At 55.7% G+C, this 26967-nt stretch overlaps 1 protein-coding gene across 10 annotated transcripts in view; it reads right to left on the reverse strand.

Moving 5' to 3' along the window:
- The window catches only part of LOC140465927 (uncharacterized), a 96543-nt gene that overhangs the window by 18029 nt on the left and 51547 nt on the right, over positions 1-26967 (reverse strand). For 7 of the 10 annotated variants that reach the window (XM_072561894.1, XM_072561897.1, XM_072561900.1 and 4 more), the window contains 3 exons: positions 24426-24455; positions 18486-18760; positions 15612-15704 (listed from right to left, as the gene is read on the reverse strand). In XM_072561894.1, coding sequence (XP_072417995.1) covers positions 15612-15704; positions 18486-18760; positions 24426-24455 — 398 coding nt within the window. The remainder of the gene's footprint in view (positions 1-15611; positions 15705-18485; positions 18761-24425; positions 24456-26967) is intronic. The other 3 variants (XM_072561901.1, XM_072561896.1, XM_072561899.1) reach the window with 2 other exon arrangements.

Here is a 26967-nt window from a genome sequence, read left to right on the forward strand (position 1 = left end):
AGTGTCACACTGGGACACGGGGGGAGTGTCACACTGGGACATAGGGGGAAGTGTCACACTGGGACACGGGGGGAGTGTCACACTGGGACATAGGGGGAAGTGTCACACTGGGACAAAGGGGGAAGTGTCACTCTGGGACACGGGGGGAGTGTCACACTGGGACACGGGGGGAGTGTCACACGGGGACACGGGGGGAGTGTCACACTGGGACACGGGGGGGAGTGTCACACTGGGACACGTGGGGAGTGTCACACTAGGACACGTGGGGAGTGTCACACTGGGACATGGGGGGAGTGTCACACTGGGACACGGGGGGAGTGTCACACTGGGACACGGGGGAGTGTCACACTGGGACACGGGGGGGAGTGTCACACTGGGACAAAGGGGGAAGTGTCACACTAGGACACGGGGGGAGTGTCACACGGGGACAAAGGGGGAAGTGTCACACGGGGACAAAGGGGGGAGTGTCACACGGGGACAAAGGGGGGAGTGTCACACTGGGACCCGGGGGGAGTGTCACACTGGGACACGGGGGGAGTGTCACACGGGGACATAGGGGGAAATGCACACTGGGACATAGGGGGGAAGTGTCACACTGGGACACGGGGCGAGTGTCACACTGGGACACGGGGGGAGTGTCACACTGGGACACGGGGGAAGTGTCACACTGGGACACGGTGGGGAGTGTCACACTGGGACACGGGGGGTGAGTGTTACACTGGGACATGGGGGGGGTAGTGTCACACAGGGACATGGGGGGGGGAGTGTCACACTGGGACACGGGGGAAGTGTCACACAGGGACACGGGGGTAGGTCCCACTGGGACACGGGGAAAGTGTCACACTGGGATATAGGGGTAAGTGTCACACTGGGACACGGGGGTGGAGTGTCACACTGGGACACGGGGGAAGTGTCACACTGGGACACGGGGGAAGTGTCACACTGGGACAAGGGGGGAGTGTCACACTGGGAGACCGGGGAGCGTCACACGGGGACAAAGGGGGAAGTGTCACACTGGGACAAAGGGGGAAGTGTCACATGGGGACATAGGGGGACGTGTCACACTGGGACATAGGGGGATGTGTCACAGTGGGACACGGTGGAAGTGTCACACTGGGACACGGGGGAAGTGTCACACTGGGACACGGGGGAAGTGTCACACTGGGACACGGGGGAAGTGTCACACTGGGACACGGGGGAAGTGTCACACTGGGACACGGGGGGGAGTGTCACACTGGGACAAAGGGGGAAGTGTCACACTGGGACAAAGGGGGAAGTGTCACACTGGGACACGGGGGGGTGTGTCACACTGGGACACGGGGGGGAGTGTCACACTAGGACGGGGGGGGGGGAGTGTCACACTGGGACATGGGGGGGGAAGTGTCACACTGGGACACGGGGGAGTATCACACTGGGACACGGGGGGGAGTGTCACACTGGGACACGTGGGGAGTGTCACACTGGGACACGGGGGAGTATCACACTGGGACACGGGGGGGGAGTGTCACACTGGGACACGTGGGGAGTGTCACACTAGGACACGTGGGGAGTGTCACACTGGGACATGGGGGGAGTGTCACACTGGGACACGGGGGGAGTGTCACACTGGGACACGGGGGAGTGTCACACTGGGACACGGGGGGGAGTGTCACACTGGGACAAAGGGGGAAGTGTCACACTAGGACACGGGGGGAGTGTCACACTGGGACAAAGGGGGAAGTATCACACTGGGACATAGGGGGGAAGTGTCACACTGGGACACGGGGGAGTGTCACACTGGGACACGGGAGGAGTGTCACACTGGGACACGGGGGGAGTGTCACACTGGGACAAAGGGGACGAGTTTCACACTGGGACACGGGGGAAGTGTCACACTGGGACACGGGGGGAGTGTCACACTGGGACATGGGGGGAGTGTCACACTGGGACAAAGGGGGAAGTATCTCACTGGGACACGGGGGGAGTGTCACACTGGGACACGGGGGGAGTGTCACACTGGGACATGGGGGAAGTGTCACACTGGGACACGGGGGGGAGTGTCACACTGGGACAAAGGGGGAAGTGTCACACTGGGACACGGGGGGAATGTCACACTGGGACATAGGGGGAAGTGTCATACTGGGACACGGGGGAAGTGTCTCACTGGGACAAGGGGGGAGTGTCACACTGGGAGACGGGGGAGCGTCACACGGGGACAAAGGGGGAAGTGTCACACGGGGACAAAGGGGGAAGTGTCACACTGGGACAAAGGGGGAAGTGTCACACTGGGACACGGGGGGAGTGTCACACTGGGTCATAGGGGGAGTGTCACACTGGGACACGGGGGGAGTGTTACACTGGGACACGGGGGGAGTGTCACACTGGGACATAGGGGGAAGTGTCACACTGGGACAAAGGGGGAAGTGTCACACTGGGACACGGGGGGAGTGTCACACTGGGACACGGGGGGGAAGTGTCACACTGGGACACGGAGGGAGTGTCACACTGGGAAACGGGGGGAGTGTCACACGGGGACATAGGGGGAAGTGTCACACGGGGACACGGGGGAAGTGTCACACTGGGCACGGGGGGAGTGTCACACGGGGACACGGGGGAAGTGTCACACTGGGACACGGGGGAAGTGTCACACTGGGACACGGGGGGAGTGTCACACGGGGACATAGGGGGAAGTGTCACACTGGGACACGGGGGAAGTGTCACACTGGGACACGGGGGGAGTGTCACACGGGGACATAGGGGGAAGTGTCACACTGGGACACGGGGGGAGTGTCACACGGGGGAAGTGTCACACTGGGACACGGGGGGAGTGTCACACGGGGACATAGGGGGAAGTGTCACACTGGGACAAAGGGGGGAAGTGTCACACGGGGACAAAGGGGGGAAGTGTCACACGGCGACAAAGGGGGAAGTGTCACACTGGGACACGGGGAGAGTGTCACACGGGGACATAGGGGGGAGTGTCACACGGGGACACAGGGGGGAGTGTCACACGGGGACACGGGGGAAGTGACACACTGGAACACGGGGGAAGTGTCACACGGGGACATAGTGGGAAGTGTCACACGGGGACACGGGGGAAGTGTCACACTGGGACACGGGGGAAGTATCACACGCGGACATAGGGGGGAGTGTCACACGGGGACATAGGGGGAAGTGTCACACTGGGACACGGGGGGAGTGTCACACTTGGACACGGGGGGGAGTGTCACACTGGGACACGGGGGGGGGGGAGTGTTACACTGGGACATGGGGGGGGAGTGTCACACTGGGACATGGGGGGGGGGAGTGTCACACTGGGACACGGGGGAAGTGTCACACAGGGACACGGGGGGAGGTCCCACTGGGACACGGGGAAAGTGTCACACTGGGATATAGGGGGAAGTGTCACACTGGGACACGGGGGAGTGTCACACTGGGACACGGGGGGAGGTCCCACTGGGACACGGGGAAAGTGTCACACTGGGATATAGGGGGAAGTGTCACACTGGGACACGGGGGAGTGTCACACTGGGACACGGGGGGAGGTCCCACTGGGACACGGGGAAAGTGTCACACTGGGATATAGGGGGAAGTGTCACACTGGGACAAGGGGGGAGTGTCACACTGGGACATAGGGGGATGTGACACAGTGGGACAAGGGGGGAGTGTCACACGGGGACAAAGGAGGGAGTGTCACACGGGGACAAAGGGGGAAGTGTCACACGGGGACATAGGGGGATGTGTCACACGGGGACATAGGGGGATGTGACACAGTGGGACACGGGGGGAGTGTCACACTGGGACACGGGGGAAGTGTCACACTGGGACAAGGGGGGAGTGTCACACTGGGACAAGGGGGGAGTGTCACACTGGGACAAGGGGGGAAGTGTCACACGGGGACATAGGGGGATGTGTCACACGGGGACATAGGGGGATGTGACACAGTGGGACACGGGGGGAGTGTCACACTGGGACACGGGGGAAGTGTCACACTGGGACACGGGGGGGAGTGTCACACTGGGACAAAGGGGGAAGTGTCACACTGGGACAAAGGGGGAAGTGTCACACTGGGACACGGGGGGAGTGTCACACTGGGACACGGGGGGAGTGTCACACTAGGACACGGGGGTTGGGAGTGTCACACTGGGACAAAGGGGGAAGTGTCACACTGGGACACGGGGGGGAGTGTCAAACGGGGACATAGGGGGGAAGTGTCAAACGGGGACATGGGGGGGGAAGTGTCACACGGGGACATCGGGGGAAGTGTCACACTGGGACACGGGGGGAGTGTCACACTTGGACACGGGGGGGAGTGTCACACTGGGACACGGGGGGGGGGGAGTGTTACACCGGGACATGGGGGGGGGGAGTGTCACACTGGGACATGGGGGGGGGGAGTGTCACACTGGGACACGGGGGAAGTGTCACACAGGGACACGGGGGGAGTGTCACACTAGGACACGGGGGTTGGGAGTGTCACACTGGGACAAAGGGGGAAGTGTCACACTGGGACACGGGGGAATGTCACACTGGGACATAGGGGGAAGTGTCATACTGGGACACGGGGGGAGTGTCACACTGGGACATAGGGGGAAGTGTCACACTGGGACAAAGCTGGAAGTGTCACACTGGGACACGGGGGGAGTGTCACACTGGGACACGGGGGGAGTGTCACACTGGGACACGTGGGGAGTGTCACACTGGGACACGGGGGGAGTGTCACACTGGGACACGGGGGAAGTGTCACACTGGGACACGGGGGGAGTGTCACACTGGGACACGGGGGGAGTGTCACACGGGGACATAGGGGGAAGTGTCACACGGGGACACGGGGGAAGTGTCACACAGGGACACGGGGGGAGGTCCCACTGGGACACGGGGAAAGTGTCACACTGGGATATAGGGGGAAGTGTCACACTGGGACACGGGGGAGTGTCACACTGGGACACGGGGGGAGGTCCCACTGGGACACGGGGAAAGTGTCACACTGGGATATAGGGGGAAGTGTCACACTGGGACAAGGGGGGAGTGTCACACTGGGACAAGGGGGGAGTGTCACACGGGGACAAAGGGGGGAGTGTCACACGGGGACAAAGGGGGAAGTGTCACACGGGGACAAAGGGGGAAGTGTCACACGGGGACATAGGGGGATGTGTCACACGGGGACATAGGGGGATGTGACACAGTGGGACACGGGGGGAGTGTCACACTGGGACACGGGGGAAGTGTCACACTGGGACACGGGGGAAGTGTCACACTGGGACACGGGGGAAGTGTCACACTGGGACACGGGGGGGAGTGTCACACTGGGACAAAGGGGGAAGTGTCACACTGGGACAAAGGGGGAAGTGTCACACTGGGACACGGGGGGAGTGTCACACTGGGACACGGGGGGAGTGTCACACTAGGACACGGGGGTTGGGAGTGTCACACTGGGACAAAGGGGGAAGTGTCACACTGGGACATAGGGGGGAAGTGTCACACTGGGACATAGGGGGGAAGTGTCAAACGGGGACATGGGGGGAAGTGTCAAACGGGGACATGGGAGGGGAAGTGTCACACTGGGACACGGGGGAGTATCACACTGGGACACGGGGGGAGTGAACCACTGGGACACGTGGGGAGTATCACACTGGGACACGGGGGGGAGTGTCACACTGGGACACGTGGGGAGTGTCACACTAGGACACGTGGGGAGTGTCACACTGGGACACGTGGGGAGTGTCACACTGGGACACGGGGGGAGTGTCACACTGGGACACGGGGGAGTGTCACACTGGGACAAAGGGGGGAGCGTCACACTGGGACACGGGGGAGCGTCACACTGGGACACGGGGGGAGTGTCACACTGGGACAAAGGGGGAAGTGTCACACTAGGACACGGGGGGAGTGTCACACTGGGACAAAGGGGGAAGTGTCACACTGGGACATAGGGGGGAAGTGTCACACTGGGACACGGGGGAGTGTCACACTGGGACACGGGGGGAGTGTCACACTGGGACACGGGGGGAGTGTCACACTGGGACAAAGGGGGGGAGTGTCACACTGGGACACGGGGGAAGTGTCACACTGGGACACGGGGGGAGTGTCACACGGGGACAAAGGGGGAAGTGTCACACGGGGACAAAGGGGGAAGTATCTCACTGGGACACGGGGGGAGTGTCACACGGGGACAAAGGATGAAGTGTCACACGGGGACACGGGGGGAGTGTCACACTGGGACACGGGGGGGAGTGTCACACGGGGACAAAGGGGGAAGTGTCACACGGGGACAAAGGGGGAAGTATCTCACTGGGACACGGGGGGAGTGTCACACTGGGACAAAGGGGGGGAGTGTCACACTGGGACACGGAGAAAGTGTCACACTGGGACACGGGGGGAGTGTCACACGGGGACAAAGGGGGAAGTGTCACACGGGGACAAAGGGGGAAGTATCTCACTGGGACACGGGGGGAGTGTCACACTGGGACATAGGGGGAAGTGTCACACTGGGACAAAGCTGGAAGTGTCACATTGGGACACGGGGGGAGTGTCACACTGGGACACGGGGGGAGTGTCACACTGGGACACGGGGGGAGTGTCACACTGGGACACGGGGGGAGTGTCACACGGGGACATAGGGGGAAGTGTTACATGGGGACATAGGGGGAAGTGTCACACTGGGACACGGGGGAAGTGTCACACTGGGACCCGGGGGGAGTGTCACACTGGGACAGGGTGGGGAGTGTCACACTGGGACCCGGGGGGAGTGTCACACTGGGACAGGGTGGGGAGTGTCACACTGGGACCCGGGGGGAGTGTCACACTGGGACAGGGTGGGGAGTGTCACACTGGGACAAAGGGGGAAGTGTCACACGGGGACAAAGGGGGGAAGTGTCACACGGCGACAAAGGGGGGGGGGAGTGTCACACTGGGACACGGGGGGAGTGTCACACGGGGACACGGGGGGAGTGTCACACGGGGACACGGGGGGAGTGTCACACGGGGACATAGGGAAAAGTGTCACACTGGGACACGGGGGAGTGTCACACTGGGACACGGGGGGAGTGTCACACTGGGACAGGGTGGGGAGTGTCACACTGGGACACGGGGGGAGTGTCACATGGGGACATAGGGGGAAGTGTCACACTGGGACACGGGGGGAGTGTCACACGGGGACATAGGGGGGAGTGTCACACGGGGACACGGGGGGAGTGTCACACTGGGACACGGGGGGAGTGTCACACGGGGACATAGGGGGGAGTGTCACACTGGGACACGGGGGAAGTGTCACACGGGGACATAGTGGGAAGTGTCACACGGGGACACGGGGGAAGTGTCACACGGGGACATAGGGGGAAGTGTCACACTGGGACACGGGGGGAGTGTCACACTTGGACACGGGGGGAGTGTCACACTGGGACACGGGGGGAGTGTCGCACGGGGACACGGGGGGAGTATCACACGGGGACATAGGGGGAAGTGTCACATGGGGACAAAGGGGGAAGTGTCACACTGGGACACGGGGGGAGTGTCACACTGGGACACGGGGGGAGTGTCACACTGGGACACGGGGGAAGTGTCACACTGGGACACGGGGGGGGAGTGTCACACTGGGACACGGGGGGAGTGTCACACTGGGACACGGGGGAAGTGTCACACGGGGACACGGGGGGAGTGTCACACGGGGACACGGGGGGAGTGTCACACGGGGACACGGGGGGAGTGTCACACGGGGACACGGGGGGAGTGTCACACTGGGACACGGGGGGAGTGTCACACTGGGACACGGGGGGAGTGTCACACTGGGACACGGGGGAGTGTCACACTGGGACACGGGGGGGAAGCGTCACATGGGGACATGGGGGAAGTGTCACACTGGGACACGGGGGGAAGTGTCACACTGGGACACGGGGGGGAGTGTCACATGGGGACATAGGGGGAAGTGTCACACTGGGACACGGGGGGAAGTGTCACACGGGGACACGGGGGGAGTGTCACACGGGGACACGGGGGGAGTGTCACACGGGGACACGGGGGGAGTGTCACACGGGGACACGGGGGGAGTGTCACACGGGGACACGGGGGGAGTGTCACACTGGGACACGGGGGGAGTGTCACACTGGGACACGGGGGGAGTGTCACACTGGGACACGGGGGGAGTGTCACACTGGGACACGGGGGAGTGTCACACTGGGACACGGGGGGGAAGCGTCACATGGGGACATGGGGGAAGTGTCACACTGGGACACGGGGGGAAGTGTCACACTGGGACACGGGGGGGAGTGTCACATGGGGACATAGGGGGAAGTGTCACACTGGGACACGGGGCGAGTGTCACACTGGGACACGGGGGGAGTGTCACACTGGGACAAAGGGGGAAGTGTCACACGGGGACAAAGGGGGAAGTGTCACACGGGGACAAAGGGGGAAGTGTCACACTGGGACACAGGGGGTGTGTCACACGGGGACATAGGGGGGAGTGTCACACGGGGACATAGGGGGGAGTGTCACACTGGGACACGGGGGAAGTGTCACACTGGAACACGGGGGAAGTGTCACACGGGGACATAGTGGGAAGTGTCACACGGGGACACGGGGGAAGTGTCACACGGGGACATAGGGGGGAGTGTCACACGGGGACATAGGGGGAAGTGTCACACTGGGACACGGGGGGAGTGTCACACTTGGACACGGGGGGAGTGTCACACTGGGACACGGGGGGGGGGGGAGTGTTACACTGGGACATGGGGGGGAGTGTCACACTGGGACATGGGGGGGGGGAGTGTCACACTGGGATACGGGGGAAGTGTCACACTGGGACAAAGGGGGAAGTGTCACACGGGGACAAAGGGGGGAAGTGTCACACGGCGACAAAGGGGGGAGGTCCCACTGGGACACGGGGAAAGTGTCACACTGGGATATAGGGGGAAGTGTCACACTGGGACAAGGGGACAAAGGGGGGAAGTGTCACACAGGGACACGGGGGGAGGTCCCACTGGGACACGGGGAAAGTGTCACACTGGGATATAGGGGGAAGTGTCACACTGGGACACGGGGGAGTGTCACACTGGGACACGGGGGAGTGTCACACTGTGACACGGGGGGAGGTCCCACTGGGACACGGGGAAAGTGTCACACTGGGACATAGGGGGAAGTGTCACACTGGGACAAGGGGGGAGTGTCACTCTGGGACAAAGGGGGGAGTGTCACACGGGGACAAAGGGGGGAGTGTCACACGGGGACAAAGGGGGAAGTGTCACACGGGGACATAGGGGGATGTGTCACACGGGGACATAGGGGAATGTGACACAGTGGGACACGGGGGGAGTGTCACACTGGGACACGGGGGAAGTGTCACACTGGGACACGGGGGAAGTGTCACACTGGGACACGGGGGAAGTGTCACACTGGGACACGGGGGGGAGTGTCACACTGGGACAAAGGGGGAAGTGTCACACTGTGACACGGGGGGAGGTCCCACTGGGACACGGGGGGAGTGTCACACTAGGACACGGGGGGGGGGGGGAAGTGTCAAACGGGGACATAGGGGGGAAGTGTCAAACGGGGACATGGGGGGGGGAAGTGTCACACTGGGACACGGGGGAGTATCACACTGGGACACGGGGGGGAGTGTCACACTGGGACACGTGGGGAGTGTCACACTAGGACACGTGGGGAGTGTCACACTGGGACACGGGGGGAGTGTCACACTGGGACACGGGGGAGTGTCACACTGGGACACGGGGGAGCGTCACACTGTGACACGGGGGGAGTGTCACACTGGGACAAAGGGGGAAGTGTCACACTAGGACACGGGGGGAGTGTCACACTGGGACAAAGGGGGAAGTGTCACACTGGGACATAGGGGGGAAGTGTCACACTGGGACACGGGGGAGTGTCACACTGGGACACGGGGGGAGTGTCACACTGGGACACGGGGGGAGTGTCACACTGGGACAAAGGGGGGGAGTGTCACACTGGGACACGGGGGAAGTGTCACACTGGGACACGGGGGGAGTGTCACACGGGGACAAAGGGGGAAGTGTCACACGGGGACAAAGGGGGAAGTATCTCACTGGGACACGGGGGGAGTGTCACACGGGGACAAAGGGGGGGAGTGTCACACTGGGACAAGGGGGAAGTGTCACACTGGGACAAAGGGGGAAGTGTCACACTGGGACACGGGGGAATGTCACACTGGGACATAGGGGGAAGTGTCATACTGGGACACGGGGGGAGTGTCACACTGGGACATAGGGGGAAGTGTCACACTGGGACAAAGCTGGAAGTGTCACACTGGGACACGGGGGGAGGGTCACACTGGGACACGGGGGGAGTGTCACACTGGGACATGGGGGGAGTGTCACACTGGGACATGGGGGGAGTGTCACACTGGGACACGGGGGGAGTGTCACACTGGGACACGGGAGGAGTGTCACACGGGGACATAGGGGGATGTGTCACACGGGGACATAGGGGGATGTGACACAGTGGGACACGGGGGCAGTTTCACACTGGGACACGGGGGAAGTGTCACACTGGGACACGGGGGAAGTGTCACACTGGGACACGGGGGGGAGTGTCACACTGGGACAAAGGGGGAAGTGTCACACTGGGACAAAGGGGGAAGTGTCACACTGGGACACGGGGGGAGTGTCACACTGGGACACGGGGGGAGTGTCACACTAGGACACGGGGGGGGGGGAGTGTCACACTGGGACAAAGGGGGAAGTGTCACACTGGGACATAGGGGGGAAGTGTCAAACGGGGACATAGGGGGGAAGTGTCAAACGGGGACATGGGGGGGGGAAGTGTCACACTGGGACACGGGGGGAGTGTCACACTGGGACACGGGGGAGTGTCACACTGGGACACGGGGGAGCGTCACACTGTGACACGGGGGGAGTGTCACACTGGGACAAAGGGGGAAGTGTCACACTAGGACACGGGGGGAGTGTCACACTGGGACAAAGGGGGAAGTGTCACACTGGGACATAGGGGGGAAGTGTCACACTGGGACACGGGGGAGTGTCACACTGGGACACAGGGGGAGTGTCACACTGAGACACGGGGGGAGTGTCACACTGGGACACGGGGGGAGTGTCACACTGGGACAAAGGGGGGGAGTGTCACACTGGGACACGGGGGAAGTGTCACACTGGGACACGGGGGGAGTATCACACGGGGACAAAGGGGGAAGTATCTCACTGGGACACGGGGGGAGTGTCACACGGGGACAAAGGGGGGGAGTGTCACACTGGGACAAGGGGGAAGTGTCACACTGGGACAAAGGGGGAAGTGTCACACTGGGACACGGGGGGAGTGTCACACTGGGACATAGGGGGATGTGTCACACTGGGACAAAGCTGGAAGTGTCACACTGGGACACGGGGGGAGGGTCACACTGGGACACGGGGGGAGTGTCACACTGGGACATGGGGGGAGTGTCACACTGGGACATGGGGGGAGTGTCACACTGGGACACGGGGGGAGTGTCACACTGGGACACGGGAGGAGTGTCACACGGGGACATAGGGGGATGTGTCACACGGGGACATAGGGGGATGTGACACAGTGGGACACGGGGGCAGTTTCACACTGGGACACGGGGGAAGTGTCACACTGGCACACGGGGGGTAGTGTCACACTGGGACAAAGGGGGAAGTGTCACACTGGGACAAAGGGGGAAGTGTCACACTGGGACACGGGGGGAGTGTCACACGGGGACAAAGGGGGAAGTGTCACACGGGGACAAAGGGGGAAGTGTCACACGGGGACAAAGGGGGAAGTGTCACACTGGGACACGGGGGAATGTCACACTGGGACATAGGGGGAAGTGTCATACTGGGACACGGGGGGAGTGTCACACTGGGACATAGGGGGAAGTGTCACACTGGGACAAAGCTGGAAGTGTCACACTGGGACACGGGGGGAGGGTCACACTGGGACACGGGGGGAGTGTCACACTGGGACACGGGGGGAGTGTCACACTGGGACATGGGGGAAGTGTCACACTGGGACACGGGGGGAGTGTCACACTGGGACACGGAGGGAGTGTCACATGGGGACATAGGGGGAAGTGTCACACGGGGACATAGGGGGAAGTGTCACACTGGGACACGGGGGAAGTGTCACACTGGGACCCGGGGGGAGTGTCACACTGGGACAGGGCGGGGAGTGTCACACTGGGACAAAGGGGGAAGTGTCACACGGGGACAAATGGGGGAAGTGTCACACGGCGACAAAGGGGGAAGTGTCACACTGGGACACGGGGTGAGTGACACACGGGGACACGTGGGGAGTGTCACACTAGGACACGTGGGGAGTGTCACACTGGGACACGGGGGGAGTGTCACACTGGGACACGGGGGAGTGTCACACTGGGACACGGGGGAGCGTCACAATGGGACACGGGGGGAGTGTCACACTGGGACAAAGGGGGAAGTGTCACACTAGGACACGGGGGGAGTGTCACACTGGGACAAAGGGGGAAGTGTCACACTGGGACATAGGGGGGACGTGTCACACTGGGACACGGGGGAGTGTCACACTGGGACACGGGGGGAGTGTCACACTGGGACACGGGGGGAGTGTCACACTGGGACACGGGGGGAGTGTCACACTGGGACAAAGGGGGGGAGTGTCACACTGGGACAAAGGGGGAAGTGTCACACTGGGACACGGGGGGAGTGTCACACGGGGACAAAGGGGGAAGTGTCACACGGGGACAAAGGGAGAAGTATCTCACTGGGACACGGGGGGAGTGTCACACGGGGACAAAGTGGGGGAGTGTCACACTGGGACAAGGGGGAAGTGTCACACTGGGACAAAGGGGGAAGTGTCACACTGGGACACGGGGGAATGTCACACTGGGACATAGGGGGAAGTGTCATACTGGGACACGGGGGGAGTGTCACACTGGGACATAGGGGGAAGTGTCACACTGGGACAAAGCTGGAAGTGTCACACTGGGACACGGGGGGAGGGTCACACTGGGACACGGGGGGAGTGTCACACTGGGACACGGGGGGAGTGTCACACTGGGACATGGGGAAAGTGTCACACTGGGACACGGGGGGAGTGTCACACTGGGACACGGGGGGAGTGTCACACGGGGACATAGGGGGAAGTGTCACACGGGGACATAGGGGGAAGTGTCACACTGGGACACGGGGGAAGTGTCACACTGGGACCCGGGGGGAGTGTCACACTGGGACAGGGTGGGGAGTGTCACACTGGGACAAAGGGGGAAGTGTCACACGGGGACAAAGGGGGGAAGTGTCACACGGCGACAAAGGGGTAAGTGTAACACTGGGACACGGCGGGAGTGTCACACGGGGACATAGGGGGGAGTGTCACACTGGGACACGGGGGGAGTGTCACACTGGGACATGGGGGGAGTGTCACACGGGGACATAGGGGGAAGTGTCACACTGGCACACGGGGGGAGTGTCACACTTGGCCACGGGGGGAGTGTCACACTGGGACATGGGGGGAGTGTCACACTGGGACATGGGGGGAGTGTCACACTGGGACACGGGGGGAGTGTCACACGGGGACACGGGGGGAGTGTCACACGGGGACACGGGGGGAGTGTCATACTGGGACACGGGGGGAGTGTCATACTGGGACACGGTGGGGAGTGTCATACTGGGACACGGTGGGGAGTGTCATACTGGGACACGGTGGGGAGTGTCACACTGGGACACGGTGGGAGTATCACAATGGGACACGGGGGGAGTATCACACTGGGACACGGGGGGAGTATCACACGGGGACATAGGGGGAAGTGTCACATGGGGACAAAGGGGGAAGTGTCACACTGGGACACGGGGGGAGTGTCACACTGGGACACGGGGGAAGTGTCACACGGAGACACGGGGGGAGTGTCACACGGGGACACGGGGGGAGTGTAACACGGGGACACGGGGGGAGTGTCACACTGGCACACGGGGGGAGTGTCACACTGGCACACGGGGGAAGTGTCACACTGGGACACGGTGGGGAGTGTCACACGGGGACACGGGGGGAGTGTCACACGGGGACACGGGGGGAGTGTCACACGGGGACACGGGGGGAGTGTCACACGGGGACACGGGGGAAGTGTCACACTGGGACACGGTGGGGAGTGTCACACTGGGACACGGGGGGAGTGTCACACTGGGACACGGGGGGAGTGTCACACGGGGACACGGGGGGAGTGTCACACGGGGACACGGGGGGAGTGTAACACGGGGACACGGGGGGAGTGTAACACGGGGACACGGGGGGAGTGTCACACTGGCACACGGGGGAAGTGTCACACTGGGACACGGGGGGGAGTGTCACACTGGGACACGGGGGGAGTGTCACACTGGGACACGGGGGAAGTGTCACACTGGGACACGGGGGGAGTGTCATACTGGGACAAAGGGGGAAGTGTCACACGGGGACATAGGGGGAAGTGTCATACTGGGACATAGGGGGGAAGTGTCACACTGGGACACGGGGGAAGTGTCACGCGGGGACATAGGGGGAAGTGTCACACGGGGACACGGGGGGGGGAGTGTCACATGGGGACATAGGGGGAAGTGTCACACGGGGACACGGGGGGAAGTGTCACACGGGGACACGGGGGGAAGTGTCACACTGGGACATAGGGGGAAGTGTCACACTGGGACACGGGGGAAGTGTCACGCGGGGACATAGGGGGAAGTGTCACACGGGGACATAGGGGGAAGTGTCACACGGGGACATAGGGGGAAGTGTCACACGGGGACATAGGGGGAAGTGTCACACGGGGACACGGGGGGAGTGTCACACGGGGACATAGGGCGAAGTGTCACACGGGGACAAAGGGGGAAGTGTCACACGGGGACACGGGGGGAAGTGTCACACTGGGACACGGGGGGGAGTGTCACATGGGGACCTAGGGGGAAGTGTCACACTGGGACACGGGGGGAGTGTCACACTGGGACACAGGGGGAGTGTCACACGGGGACATAGGGGGAAGTGTCACACTGAGACACGGGGGGGAGTGTCACACTGGGACACGGGGGGGAGTGTCACATGGGGACATAGGGGGAAGTGTCACACTGGGACATAGGGGGAAGTGTCACACTGGGACACGGGGGGGAGTGTCACACTGGGACACGGGGGGGAGTGTCACATGGGGACATAGGGGGAAGTGTCACACTGGGACACGGGGGGAGTGTCACACTGGGACACGGGGCGAGTGTCACACGGGGACACAGGGGGAAGTGTCACACTGGGACACGGGGCGAGTGTCACACTGGGACACGGGGAGCGGGAGTATAACACTGCAACATGGGAGGGGAAGTGTCACAATGGGACACGGGGGGTGGTGGGAGTTCCACACTGTGACACGGTGACGGGGAGGATTGTCAAACTGGGACATGGGGAGCGTGGGGGGGAGTGTCACACTGGGACATTGGGAGGGGGAGGAGTGTCAAATGCAGAGTTGGGGGAGTGTCACACTGGGACACTGGGAGGGGGAGTGTCACACTGGGATACGGGGAGGTGGTATCACACTGGGACATGGAGGGGAGGGAGGGAGACTCACACTGAGATATGGGGGTACTCTGCATGCTAAGTGACTGTAATTAGTTTACAACACTGAAATGGCTCTCACTATTTATTTCTGTACTTACATTGCCTCCTCCTGGAACATGTTTGATCTTTTCCTTGGACCCACACTTAGACTGCACACTGCTGTAATCTTCCTTCTTGTGTATAATTTGTACCTGCAACAAATTGTTCAGAAGAAGGGTCACAAACATCGCAAGCAAGAGATTCATTCCCAGGCATCTCTGTGATGTGGAACAATTAATTTGGGAAGCCTGGTCTGTGTTTTCCTCACACACCAAGGTCAGGTCACCAACTTCCATTTGGCACATTCCTAGCGATTTCAATCCTACGCCAACTACTCCATCTCCAATCTTTCATACTGTTAGACAAGAAAAGTATCAATTTTTAAGGGAGTACTTTTATGGTTTTTGAGCTCACTTTGAGTTTTTTTTTTGCCAGTTTTCAGTAAATAAGAGGTTTTTAAGGCAAAGATTGAGAGATTTTGATTTTGAACAGTAAAGGAATTAAGGATTATGATGAGCAGGCAGGTAAATAGAACTGAGGCCATGAAAAGGTCAGCCCTGATATTATTGAATAGTGGAGCAGGCTGGACAGGCCAGACTACCTACTCCTGCTCCTGCTCCTGGTTCTTAAGCTCTATGAGACAATAGACAATAGGTGCAGGAGTAGGCCATTCTGCCCTTCGAGCCTGCACCACCAATCAATATGATCATGGCTGATCATCCTTAATCAGTATCCTGTTCCTGCCTTATCTCCATAACCCTTGATTCCACTATCATTGAGAGCTCTATCCAACTCTTTCTTAAATGAATCCAGAGACTGGGCCTCCACTGCCCTCTGGGGCAGAGCATTCCACACAGCCATCACTCTCTGGGTGAAGAAGTTTCTCCTCATCTCTGTCCTAAATGGTCTACCAAGAGACTCCAGTGTATCCTGGAGAGTTGGCATCCCTGCACTCATCCATGCTTTGTGTCTGATCTGTGGTGCAGACTTCTTGTACTGTCATATATTATGTCTGGAAGTAGACTTGCACGATTATTTGATGGGTTCTGCATGCACTGTTTGCCTCGAACAGTCAAAATATCTGGCAATTGAGACGTTCTGGTCCCGCTTTTCTCATAGGGGGAGGTGATAGCCTACTGGTATTATCGCTGGACTGTTAGTCCAGAGACCCACATAATGTCCTGGAACCCAGGTTTGAATAGCCAGCGACACCCTCATCCCTTGAATGAATAAAGAGGAAAAAAAAGTTTCAACATGGTACACCAGTACAACTGGTATGTTCATTTACAGGTCAGATTGTTTTTTTCCCTGGATTTCCCTCTGGGAGTCTCACTCTGTCATGTTACTCACTGGTCCATCCTCTATCCACAGCCTGATATCTGAGTCCTAGCTAACCACTGCAGATCGCTTTGTCCTTTCTGACCAGACATTTCCAACAGTAAAAACCAGCAAAACGCAGACTAAACGTACCACATCATAGCTGAGTGTCTCATTCTAAACCCTCTCTGGCATTCCCACTCAATGGCCCCCAAATCACAAAGAGTGATTTTGCAGCTACAGCAAGTGATTAGGGAGACAAATGGAATGGTGTTTTTGCAATGGCATTGGGACATAAAAGGGAAGCTGCAGCTGTACAGAGTCTTGGTGAGATCACAACTTGAATACTATGTGCAGATTGGATGCTCCAATTACAATCTGGGAGATGGTTCACTTAACTCATTTGTGTTATGAAGAAAGGTTGAACAGGTTAAGCCTATTGGAGTTTCGAACAGTGAGAGGTTATATTATTGAAACATATAAGATCCTGTGCAGATTTGACAGGGTGTATAACAATAGCATGTTCCTTTCCAGGAGCAGGGAATAAATTAGAATGAGGGGATATCATTTAAGAATACAGGGTCTCCCTTTTTAAGATGGAGATGAGAAGATTTTCTTTCTCTCCCAGAAGGCTGCCAGAATTGTGGAAGTCTTTTTCACAGAGAACAGTGGAGACTGAGTCTTCCAATTTATTGAAGACTGAGTTTGATGGATGTTTGACAGACAAAGGAGCTGAGGATTCTGGAGTTCAGACAGGAGCTGAGACCACACCCACGAGCCAGATCAGCCATAATCTTAATGAATGTTGGAGCAGCTTCATAGGATATTGCATTTCCGTTCAGTTTTCTCTGAGTAGACAGTGCCATTTTGCTGATACTTTCCTGATGTGTTTAGCCCCTTGTTATAATTTTGAAAAGCCTTCTTGTACATTCTCAAATGCCTTGATGTGAGAACATAAGAACTAGGACCAGATGTAGGCAATTATTACCCCTGTACTCTATTATACCATTCAATACGATCATGGCTGATCTCATCTGGGCCTCAACGCCTGCCTATAATCCTTCAACCTGTTACTAAATAAAAATCTGTCGATGTGCTCCTTCAATTTACTCAATGTCCCAGCATCTACTGCACTCTGGGGCAGTGAATTCCACAAATCCACGATCCATAGAGAAAAGGAATCTCTCCTCATCTCTGTTTTAAAGCTGTTACCACTTCGCCTAGATAGCCTCACAAGGGGAAACATCCAATCCAATCATCTTCCTTACTCTTATTATTATTCTGGAAAACAGAGGTTTGTACAGTGCTCTAACATCTGGAGATAATGTGGGGGATTTTTAAAGACCAGTTGATTAAAGTATGTTCTTGCAAAAATGAAGGCTAGGAATGGAGGGATTCAGGAACCATGGATGTAAGACTGACTTTGTATAATTTAAACAGAACTTCACTGCCTTGTAATATTATTCCCTAAAGAATAACACAGAGTTTGTCTGACTCGAATTGCTGACAGGTTTTGATGCATTTCTCTGGCCAGTCCATGGAACAGCTGCAGGGGATTTGGCTAGATGTGCGACCAAAGTGGAAAGAATGGGATGAGAAATGAATGGGAAAGTTACCTTGCCACCACCGGGTGAGTGCTTAATGTTGTCTGTTGATCCAATTTTGGATCTAACATTCTTCAGATCGGGCATGGGCACAGTAACAGGGGCTGCACGTACTTTGGAAGCTGCTGGTGATTTAGGAGGCGTACGAACAATTGCCACTTTCTTCACTTCTTTTGCCGCTCCAGTAGAGGGCTGGGAAGGTGTACGGGAGCGACTGCTGGGAGTCCCAGGGGTACCTGGACTGCTGCACCCACTGCCACTACCACCGGCTTTGGCTGCCGAATCACCTGAGAACAAGGAAAAACAGATACATCAGACAAAAAGAAGAAACCACGTTGTTTGCAGGTGAGTTCTCCACTTTGTCAGGAGATATTAAGGTAAAATCTGCAGTTCACCTCACACTGACTCTCACTGGGGTACAGTCCCACACACGCACTGACTCTCACTGGGGTACAGTCCCACACACGCACTGACTCTCACTGGGGTACAGTCCCACACACACACTGACTCTCACTGGGGTACAGTCCCACACACACACTGACTCTCACTGGGGTACAGTCCCACACACACACACTGACTCTCACTGGGGTACAGTCCCACACACACACTGACTCTCACTGGGGTACAGTCCCACACACACACTGACTCTCACTGGGGTACAGTCCCACACACGCACTGACTCTCACTGGGGTACAGTCCCACACAAGAATTCTGACTGAGGTACAATCCCACACACACTGGTTCTCACTGGGGTACAGTCCCACACACACACTCATTCTCACTGGGGTACAGTCCCACACTGACTCTCATTGGGGTACAGTCCCACACACACACTGACTCTCACTGGGGTACAGTCCCACACAAGAATTCTGACTGAGGTACAATCCCACACACACTGGTTCTCACTGGGGTACAGTCCCACACACACACTGACTCTCATTGGGACACAGTCCCACACACGCACTGACTCTCACTGGGGTACAGTCCCACACACACACTGACTCTCACTGGGGTACAGTCCCACACACACACTGATTCTCACTGGGGTACAGTCCCACACACGCACTGACTCTCACTGGGGTACAGTCCCACACACACACACACTGACTCTCATTGGGATACAGTCCCACACACGCACTGACTCTCACTCTCACTGGGGTAAAGTCCCACACACACACACTGACTCTCACTGGGATACAGTCCCACAAACACACTTACTCTCACTGGGATACAGTCCCACACACGCACTGACTCTCACTGGGGTACAGTCCCACACACACACACTGACTCTCACTGGGGTAAAGTCCCACACACACACACTGACTCTCACTGGGGTACAGTCCCACATACGCACTGACTCTCACTGGGGTACAGTCCCACACACACACTGACTCTCACTGGGGTACAGTCCCACACACGCACTGACTCTCACTGGGGTACATTCCCACACACACACAGTGACTCTCACTGGGGTACAGTCCCACACACGCACTGACTCTCACTGGGGTACATTCCCACACACACACAGTGACTCTCATTGGGGTACAGTCCCACACACACATTGACTCTCGCTGGGGTACAGTCCCACACAAGAATTCTGACTGAGGTACAATCCCACACACACTGGTTCTCACTGGGGTACAGTCCCACACACACACACTGACTCTCATTGGGACACAGTCCCACACACACACTGACTCTTACTGGGGTACAGTCCCACACACACTGACTCTCACTGGGGTAAAGTCCCACACACACACACTGACTCTCATTGGGATACAGTCCCACACACGCACTGACTCTCACTGGGGTACAGTCCCACACACACACACTGACTCTCACTGGGGTAAAGTCCCACACACACACACTGACTCTCACTGGGATACAGTCCCACAAACACACTGACTCTCACTGGGATACAGTCCCACACACGCACTGACTCTCACTGGGGTACAGTCCCACACACACACACTGACTCTCACTGGGGTAAAGTCCCACACACACACACTGACTCTCACTGGGGTACAGTCCCACACACGCACTGACTCTCACTGGGGTACAGTCCCACACACACACTGACTCTCACTGGGGTACAGTCCCACACACGCACTGACTCTCACGGGGTACAGTCCCACACACGCACTGACTCTCACTGGGGTACAGTCCCACACACGCACTGACTCTCACTGGGGTACAGTCCCACACACACACAGTGACTCTCACTGGGGTACAGTCCCACACACGCACTGACTCTCACTGGGGTAAAGTCCCACACACACACTGACTCTCACTGGGGTACAGTCCCACACACACACACTGACTCTCATTGGGATACAGTCCCACACACACACTGACTCTCACTGGGGTACAGTCCCACACACACGCACTGACTCTCACTGGGGTAAAGTCCCACACACACACTGACTCTCACTGGGGTACAGTCCCACACACACACACTGACTCTCATTGGGGTACAGTCCCACACACACATTGACTCTCGCTGGGGTACAGTCCCACACAAGAATTCTGACTGAGGTACAATCCCACACACACTGGTTCTCACTGGGGTACAGTCCCACACACACACTGACTCTCATTGGGACACAGTCCCACACACACACTGACTCTCACTGGGGTAAAGTCCCACACACACACACTGACTCTTACTGGGGTACAGTCCCACACATACTGATTCTCACTGAGGTACAGTCCCACACAAACTGACTCTCACTGGGATACAGTATCTCACACACTGACTCTCAATGGGGTACAGTCCCACACACTGATCTTTACTGACAGGAGAACATATTCAGGTCATGAACACTTCCAAAAGCGTGACACTTATGCTTGAGCATGTAGTGAATAAGTTAAAATATTCCTTAGTATTGGAGTCTTAAAGAAACTGCTGATAACATCTGGAGATAATGCGGGGGATTTTTAAAGACCAGTTGATTAAAGTGCAGGACATGTATGTCTTTGCAAAAATGAAGGATAGGAATGGAGGGATTCAGGAACTATGGATGAGAAGGAAAATTGTAAGCTTAGTCAAAAGGAAATAGGAAGCAGATGATTGTTCTAGGCAGCTACAAACTGAAGAAGCCCTTGAGGAGTATAGAGAAATTAGGGAAGGAACTTAAAATGCAGAATTAAGAAAGCTAAAAGGGGCCTTTAGTAAACGGGGTCAAGGAAAATCCCAAAGCTTTTTATGCAGATATTAGAAGAAAGAGGGTAGCAAGGGACAAAATCATCCTACACAAGGATTAAGGATGAAAGTTACGCATGGAGCCGCACAAAGTGGGAGAAATCCTTAATGTGTACTTGGTATCGGTATTCACCAAAGAGAAGGTCATGACCGATGTTCAGGTCAGGGAGGAGTGTGTGAATACAATGGAGAATGTCAATATATTGAAGGAGGAAGTGTGGGTATCCTAAAGTGCATTAAGGTAGACAAGTTCCCAGGGCCAGACGGGATCTATCACAGGTTACTCTGAGAGGCAAGGGAAGAAATAGCTGGGACATTAGCCGATGTTAGATTAGATTAGATTACTTACAGTGTGGAAACAAGCCCTTCAGCCCAACAAGTCCACACCGACCCGCCGAAGCGCAACCCACCCAGATCCATTCCCCCACATTTACCCCTTCGCCTAACACTACGGGCAATTTAGCATGGCCAATTCACCTAATCTGCACATTTTTTGACTGTGGGAGGAAACCAGAACACCCGGAGGAAACCCATGCAGACACGGGGAGAATGTGCAAACTCCAGTCAGTCGCCTGAGGCAGGAATTGAACCTGGGTCTCTGGCGCTGTGAGGCAGCAGTGCTAACTACTGTGCTACCGTGCTGCCCACTGATATCTTCACATCTTCTTAGATCACAGCTCAGGTTCCAGAGGACTGGAGATTAGTCAATGTTGTTCCCTTGTTTAGATAGGATAACCCAGGAAATTACAGGCTAGTGAGCCTGACATCTGTAGTGGGGATGCCTTTGGAGAAGATACTGAGGGACTGGATGTATGCACATTAGGAAGAAAATGGTCTAGTTAGTGGGAGGCAGCATGGTTTTGTACAGGGAAGGGCATGTCTCACCAAACTGATTGAATCTTTTGAAGAGTGACAAAGATAATTGATGAGGGATGGGCTGTGGATGTTATTAGGCGTTTGATAAAGTCCCACATGGCAGATTGGTACAAACATTAAAATTACATGGGATTCAAGGAGGGCTGGCGAGTTGGACACAAAACTGGCTTGGTCTTGGAAGACAGAGAGTAGTAGTGGAAGGATGTTTTTCAGGATGGAGACCGGTGTTTCCCAGGGATCAATCTTAGGTCCTCTGTTGTCTGTAGTATATATAAATGATCTGGAGGAAAATGTGGGTGGTCTGATTAGTAAGTTTGCAGATGACATGCAGATTAGTGGAGTTGCTGATAGTGCCAACGATTCTGAAAGAATACAACAGGATATGGATAGATTAGCGACTTGGGTACAGAAATAGCAGTTGGAGGCACAGTGGTTAGCACTGCTGCCTCACAGCGCCAGAGACCCAGATTCAATTCCTGCCTCAGGTGACTGTCTGTGTGGAGTTTGCACGTTCTCCCCGTGTCTGCGTGGGTTTCCTCCGGGTACTCCGGTTTCCTCCCACAGTCCAAAGATGTACAGGTTAGGTGAATTGGCCATGCTAAATTGCCTGTAGTGTTAGGTGAAGGGGTAAATGTAGGGGAATGGGTCTGGGTGGGTTGTGCTTCGGCGGATCGATGTGGACTTGTTGGGCCAAAGGGCCTGTTTCTACACTGTAAGTAATCTAAAAAAAAATCTAATGCGAGATGATGAATTTTGGGGAATCAAATTTAGGTGTGAACTATACTGTAAATGGCAGAACCCTTAGGAACATTATCACACAGACTGATCTGGGTGGGCAGGTCCACAGGCGGCTAAGGTGAATATGAAGGCAAATGGCATGTCTTTATTGGACAGGGCATGGAGTACAAGAGTTGGCAAACCATGTTACAACTAGAGGTTATAGGTTTAGGGTGAGAGGAGAAATATTTAAAAAGGACCAGAGGGGCAACTTTTTCACACAGAAGATGCTGCGTGTATGGAAATGAACTGCCTGAGGAAGTGGTGGAGGCTGGTACAATTACAACATTTAAAAGGCATCTGGATGGTATATGAATAGGAAGGGTTCAGTGGGATATGGGCCAAGTGCTGGCAAATGTGACTTGATTAGATTAGGATATCTGATCAGCAAGGACGAGTTGGATCGAAGGGTCTGTTTCCATGCTGTCCATCTTTATGACTCTATGAAAAACCCTCATTAGGCCGCTTTTGAAGTATTGGGGGCAGTTTTGGTTGCCATACTACCAGAAGGGTGAGGAAGCTTTGGAGAGAGTGCAAAGAAGGTTCACCAGGATATTGCCTGATCGAGATCATTGGCTGAGAGGAAAGGTTAAAAAGACCAGGATTGTTTTCACTGGAAAGATGGTGGCTAGGAGGAGACCTGATAGAGTCAACAGAATTATGAGCGGCATTGATAGGGTGGATAGTCAGAGGCTTTTTCCCAGGGTTGAAGTTTCAATTACAAGGGGTGACAGGTTCAAGGTGAGAGGAGGACAGGTTAAGGGAGATGTGCGAGGGCGTTTTTCATGCAGAGAGTTGTAGGAGCCTGGAACACACTGCCAGGACAGGTGGTTGAAGAAGGCACGTTGGTGATATTTAAGAGGCATCTGAATGGTTACATGAATTGGGAGGGAACAGAGGAATACAGACTAACTGAGGGTAGTTGGTTTGTCTTTTGAGGTTAGTTAGGGCATGACCATCAGCACAGGCTTGGAGGGCTGAAGGGCCTGTTCCTGTGCGGTACTGTTCTTTTGATCTTTTGTTCTGTTTGAAATTGAAAATAGCTGCTCCAGACTGCATGAGGGAGTCAACTAAACACACACTTGAGCCCCACTCACCTTTTCCTGATTTCTTCTGCTCCACCTTTGCTGTTCAGGAAAATAAATCAAAATGTTAGAGAAAGGGAACTACAGAATTAGATCAGGGAACAGATTGAGGGGGAAGAGACTGAGGGAGAGAGACCGAAGGAGTGAGACTGAGGGGGACAGACTGAAAGGGAGGAACTGAAGAGGGAGGGGTTGGAGGGAAGACAGGGAAAGAGATCGAGATGACGGGGAGAGACTGAAAGGGTGAGACTGAGTGGGAGAGACTCCAGTGGGAGGGTATGGGGGGGGGGGGGGGGGGGGGGGGGGTAGAGAAAGGAAGAGAGACTTAGGGAGGGACTGAAAGGAACACGCTGAGGGAGCTAGACTGATGGAGAGAGACTGAGGGGGAGAGACTGAAAGGAACACGCTGAGGGGGAAAGGCTGAGGGAGAGAGACTTTGTGCGAGAGACTGCGGGGAGAAGATTCTGAGACTGCAGGGTAGAGACAGGAGAGAATTCAGGGAGGAGAGTTCGCAGGAGAAACTGAGGGAAAGAGGGGGATACTACAGAGGGAGGGAGTGAGAGACAGGGCAAAAGAAATTGAAATACTGAGAGACTGAGGGTGAGAGACTGAGAAGGGCAGACTAGAACCAGAGGGAGACGTAGTGGGGCAGAATCCTAGTTTCAAAATGGTGATTTTGGCAATAAAAGGCCCTAAAGGACTTTCAACCTTGCCTGACTGGTTTCCCATCTTTCTGCCTTCACCCTTTCACCTCCCTTCCAGAAACCCAATAAGGTTCCCCTTGCTCTCACTTGCCACCCCACAAACCTTTACATTTAAAGATCAATCTCTGCAACTTCTGTCAATCCTGCCAGTAAACATACCTCCTCTCCCTCAGGAGCATTCTGATGGGACTGTTCCCTCCTTGGTCCATTCCTCTCTCATCCTAAACACCATTATCCCATCCTATGGCCCTTTAAATCACTGTGGGCCAATCACGTCCCTCAATGTCTAAGGCCCGAAACACTCCTTCCAAGCGAAGCAGTGATTTACCTTCTAACCAATTGTATTTGGTGCTCACAAGGTGTCCTTTACATTAGGAAAACCAAGTGCAGGTTGGGTGACTGCGTTGTGAAAAACCTCCACACAGTTCACCAGCTTAACCTCAACCTTCTGGTCATGTGCGATTTCAGTCCACCATCTTGTTCTTGAGCTCACATTTCTATCCAAGGCCTGCTCTGGTATTCCAGTGAAGCTCAGCGCAAGTTGAAGAAACAGTACCTTTTCACTTTGTCTGCTTGGGTATGTTACAGCTTTCACCATTCAACAACTTCAGACCAGGAGCGTTGTCCTCCATTTTAGTATCGTTTTCCTTTCAGTGTCTTTACTTTGTTTTCATGCTCTTTCTTTCAGTCAGAGTTGAACTTAACACCAACTTGCAATCTATGTTTTGAGTCTCCTCTACAACCATGACCACTTCCTTTGCCTTTATTTGATGAAACTTCTGATCTTTAAGGTCCCTCACCTTCTAGCCTCCCACAGACCTTCACTTACATGCTACCTGCTCCTCCTGCTTTTTCTACAGTATAAATACATCATCTTTCTCTTCAGTTGTGAGGGAGAGTCACATTGGAATTGAAAGATTAGATCTGTCTCTCTCTTCTGCTCAGACCATTGTTATTTGTTTTTAATATCTCATTTTTTGTTTGGAACTGTGAGTTGCAGTTGAAAATTGAACTTTGAACATCAGCTTATTTGAAAAATAAGAAGAGAACAAATGATGTTTGCTCTTGGGAACTGGCCTGGAAGGACTATGCAGGTTATGTCTGACTCTAAGCACACTCCAGATGAACCAGCACCAGGATGTTATGCTCAGAAACTGGTAGCTGGTTGGATGTTGAATTGGCCAATTGAGGGAGGACTGGGGCTCGCCAGCCAATCACAGAGGATATTGGGAAGGAGAAACCATTAGGAGTGCACTGGCTTTTACTGAGGTTTTGGGCAGGTGGCAGAGTGTTGCTTTGAAAGCTGCAGTACTGGGTTTTTCATTTTGCTCTCTCGAGTTATTCCCCAGTTATTGATTTATTGAAAATCCTGAGAAAAGAACCCAGTCTAGAGAAAATCAGGAGAAATCTCCCAAGGTCTGCAGAAGCTGTTTGTATTGACTGGTCACTTTGGAATTCATGCAAGATACAATCCTAAGTGTCTTTAAAACAACCTGTTGGATTTCACGAAACCTAGTATTCCTCATTGAAATGGCTGTCAAATTGGCAACTTACAATTCTTTTATTTATAAAAAAAAATTACCCCTTAACTATGTCTGACTATTGGCATGTGATTGGGAGTTTATGACCAAACAAGACTGGACTAAGATTGCAGGTATTAATTAGATTGTTTTGTAGTTCATTTGTGTTCTGTTAAAATTACGTTATTGGTAATAAATTATTAATTTTGGTTTAAGTTATAAACTTGATATCCAAGATTAGTTATTTGTAAATAACTGATTCGGAATAATTAGGTAATTTTGAGGGTCATCAAATGTTTTAATTTCACTATGCTGTGAATTCAGTGTTAG

Source organism: Chiloscyllium punctatum, chromosome 42 (assembly GCF_047496795.1).
Source record: "Chiloscyllium punctatum isolate Juve2018m chromosome 42, sChiPun1.3, whole genome shotgun sequence".
Lineage (NCBI taxonomy): Eukaryota > Metazoa > Chordata > Chondrichthyes > Orectolobiformes > Hemiscylliidae > Chiloscyllium > Chiloscyllium punctatum.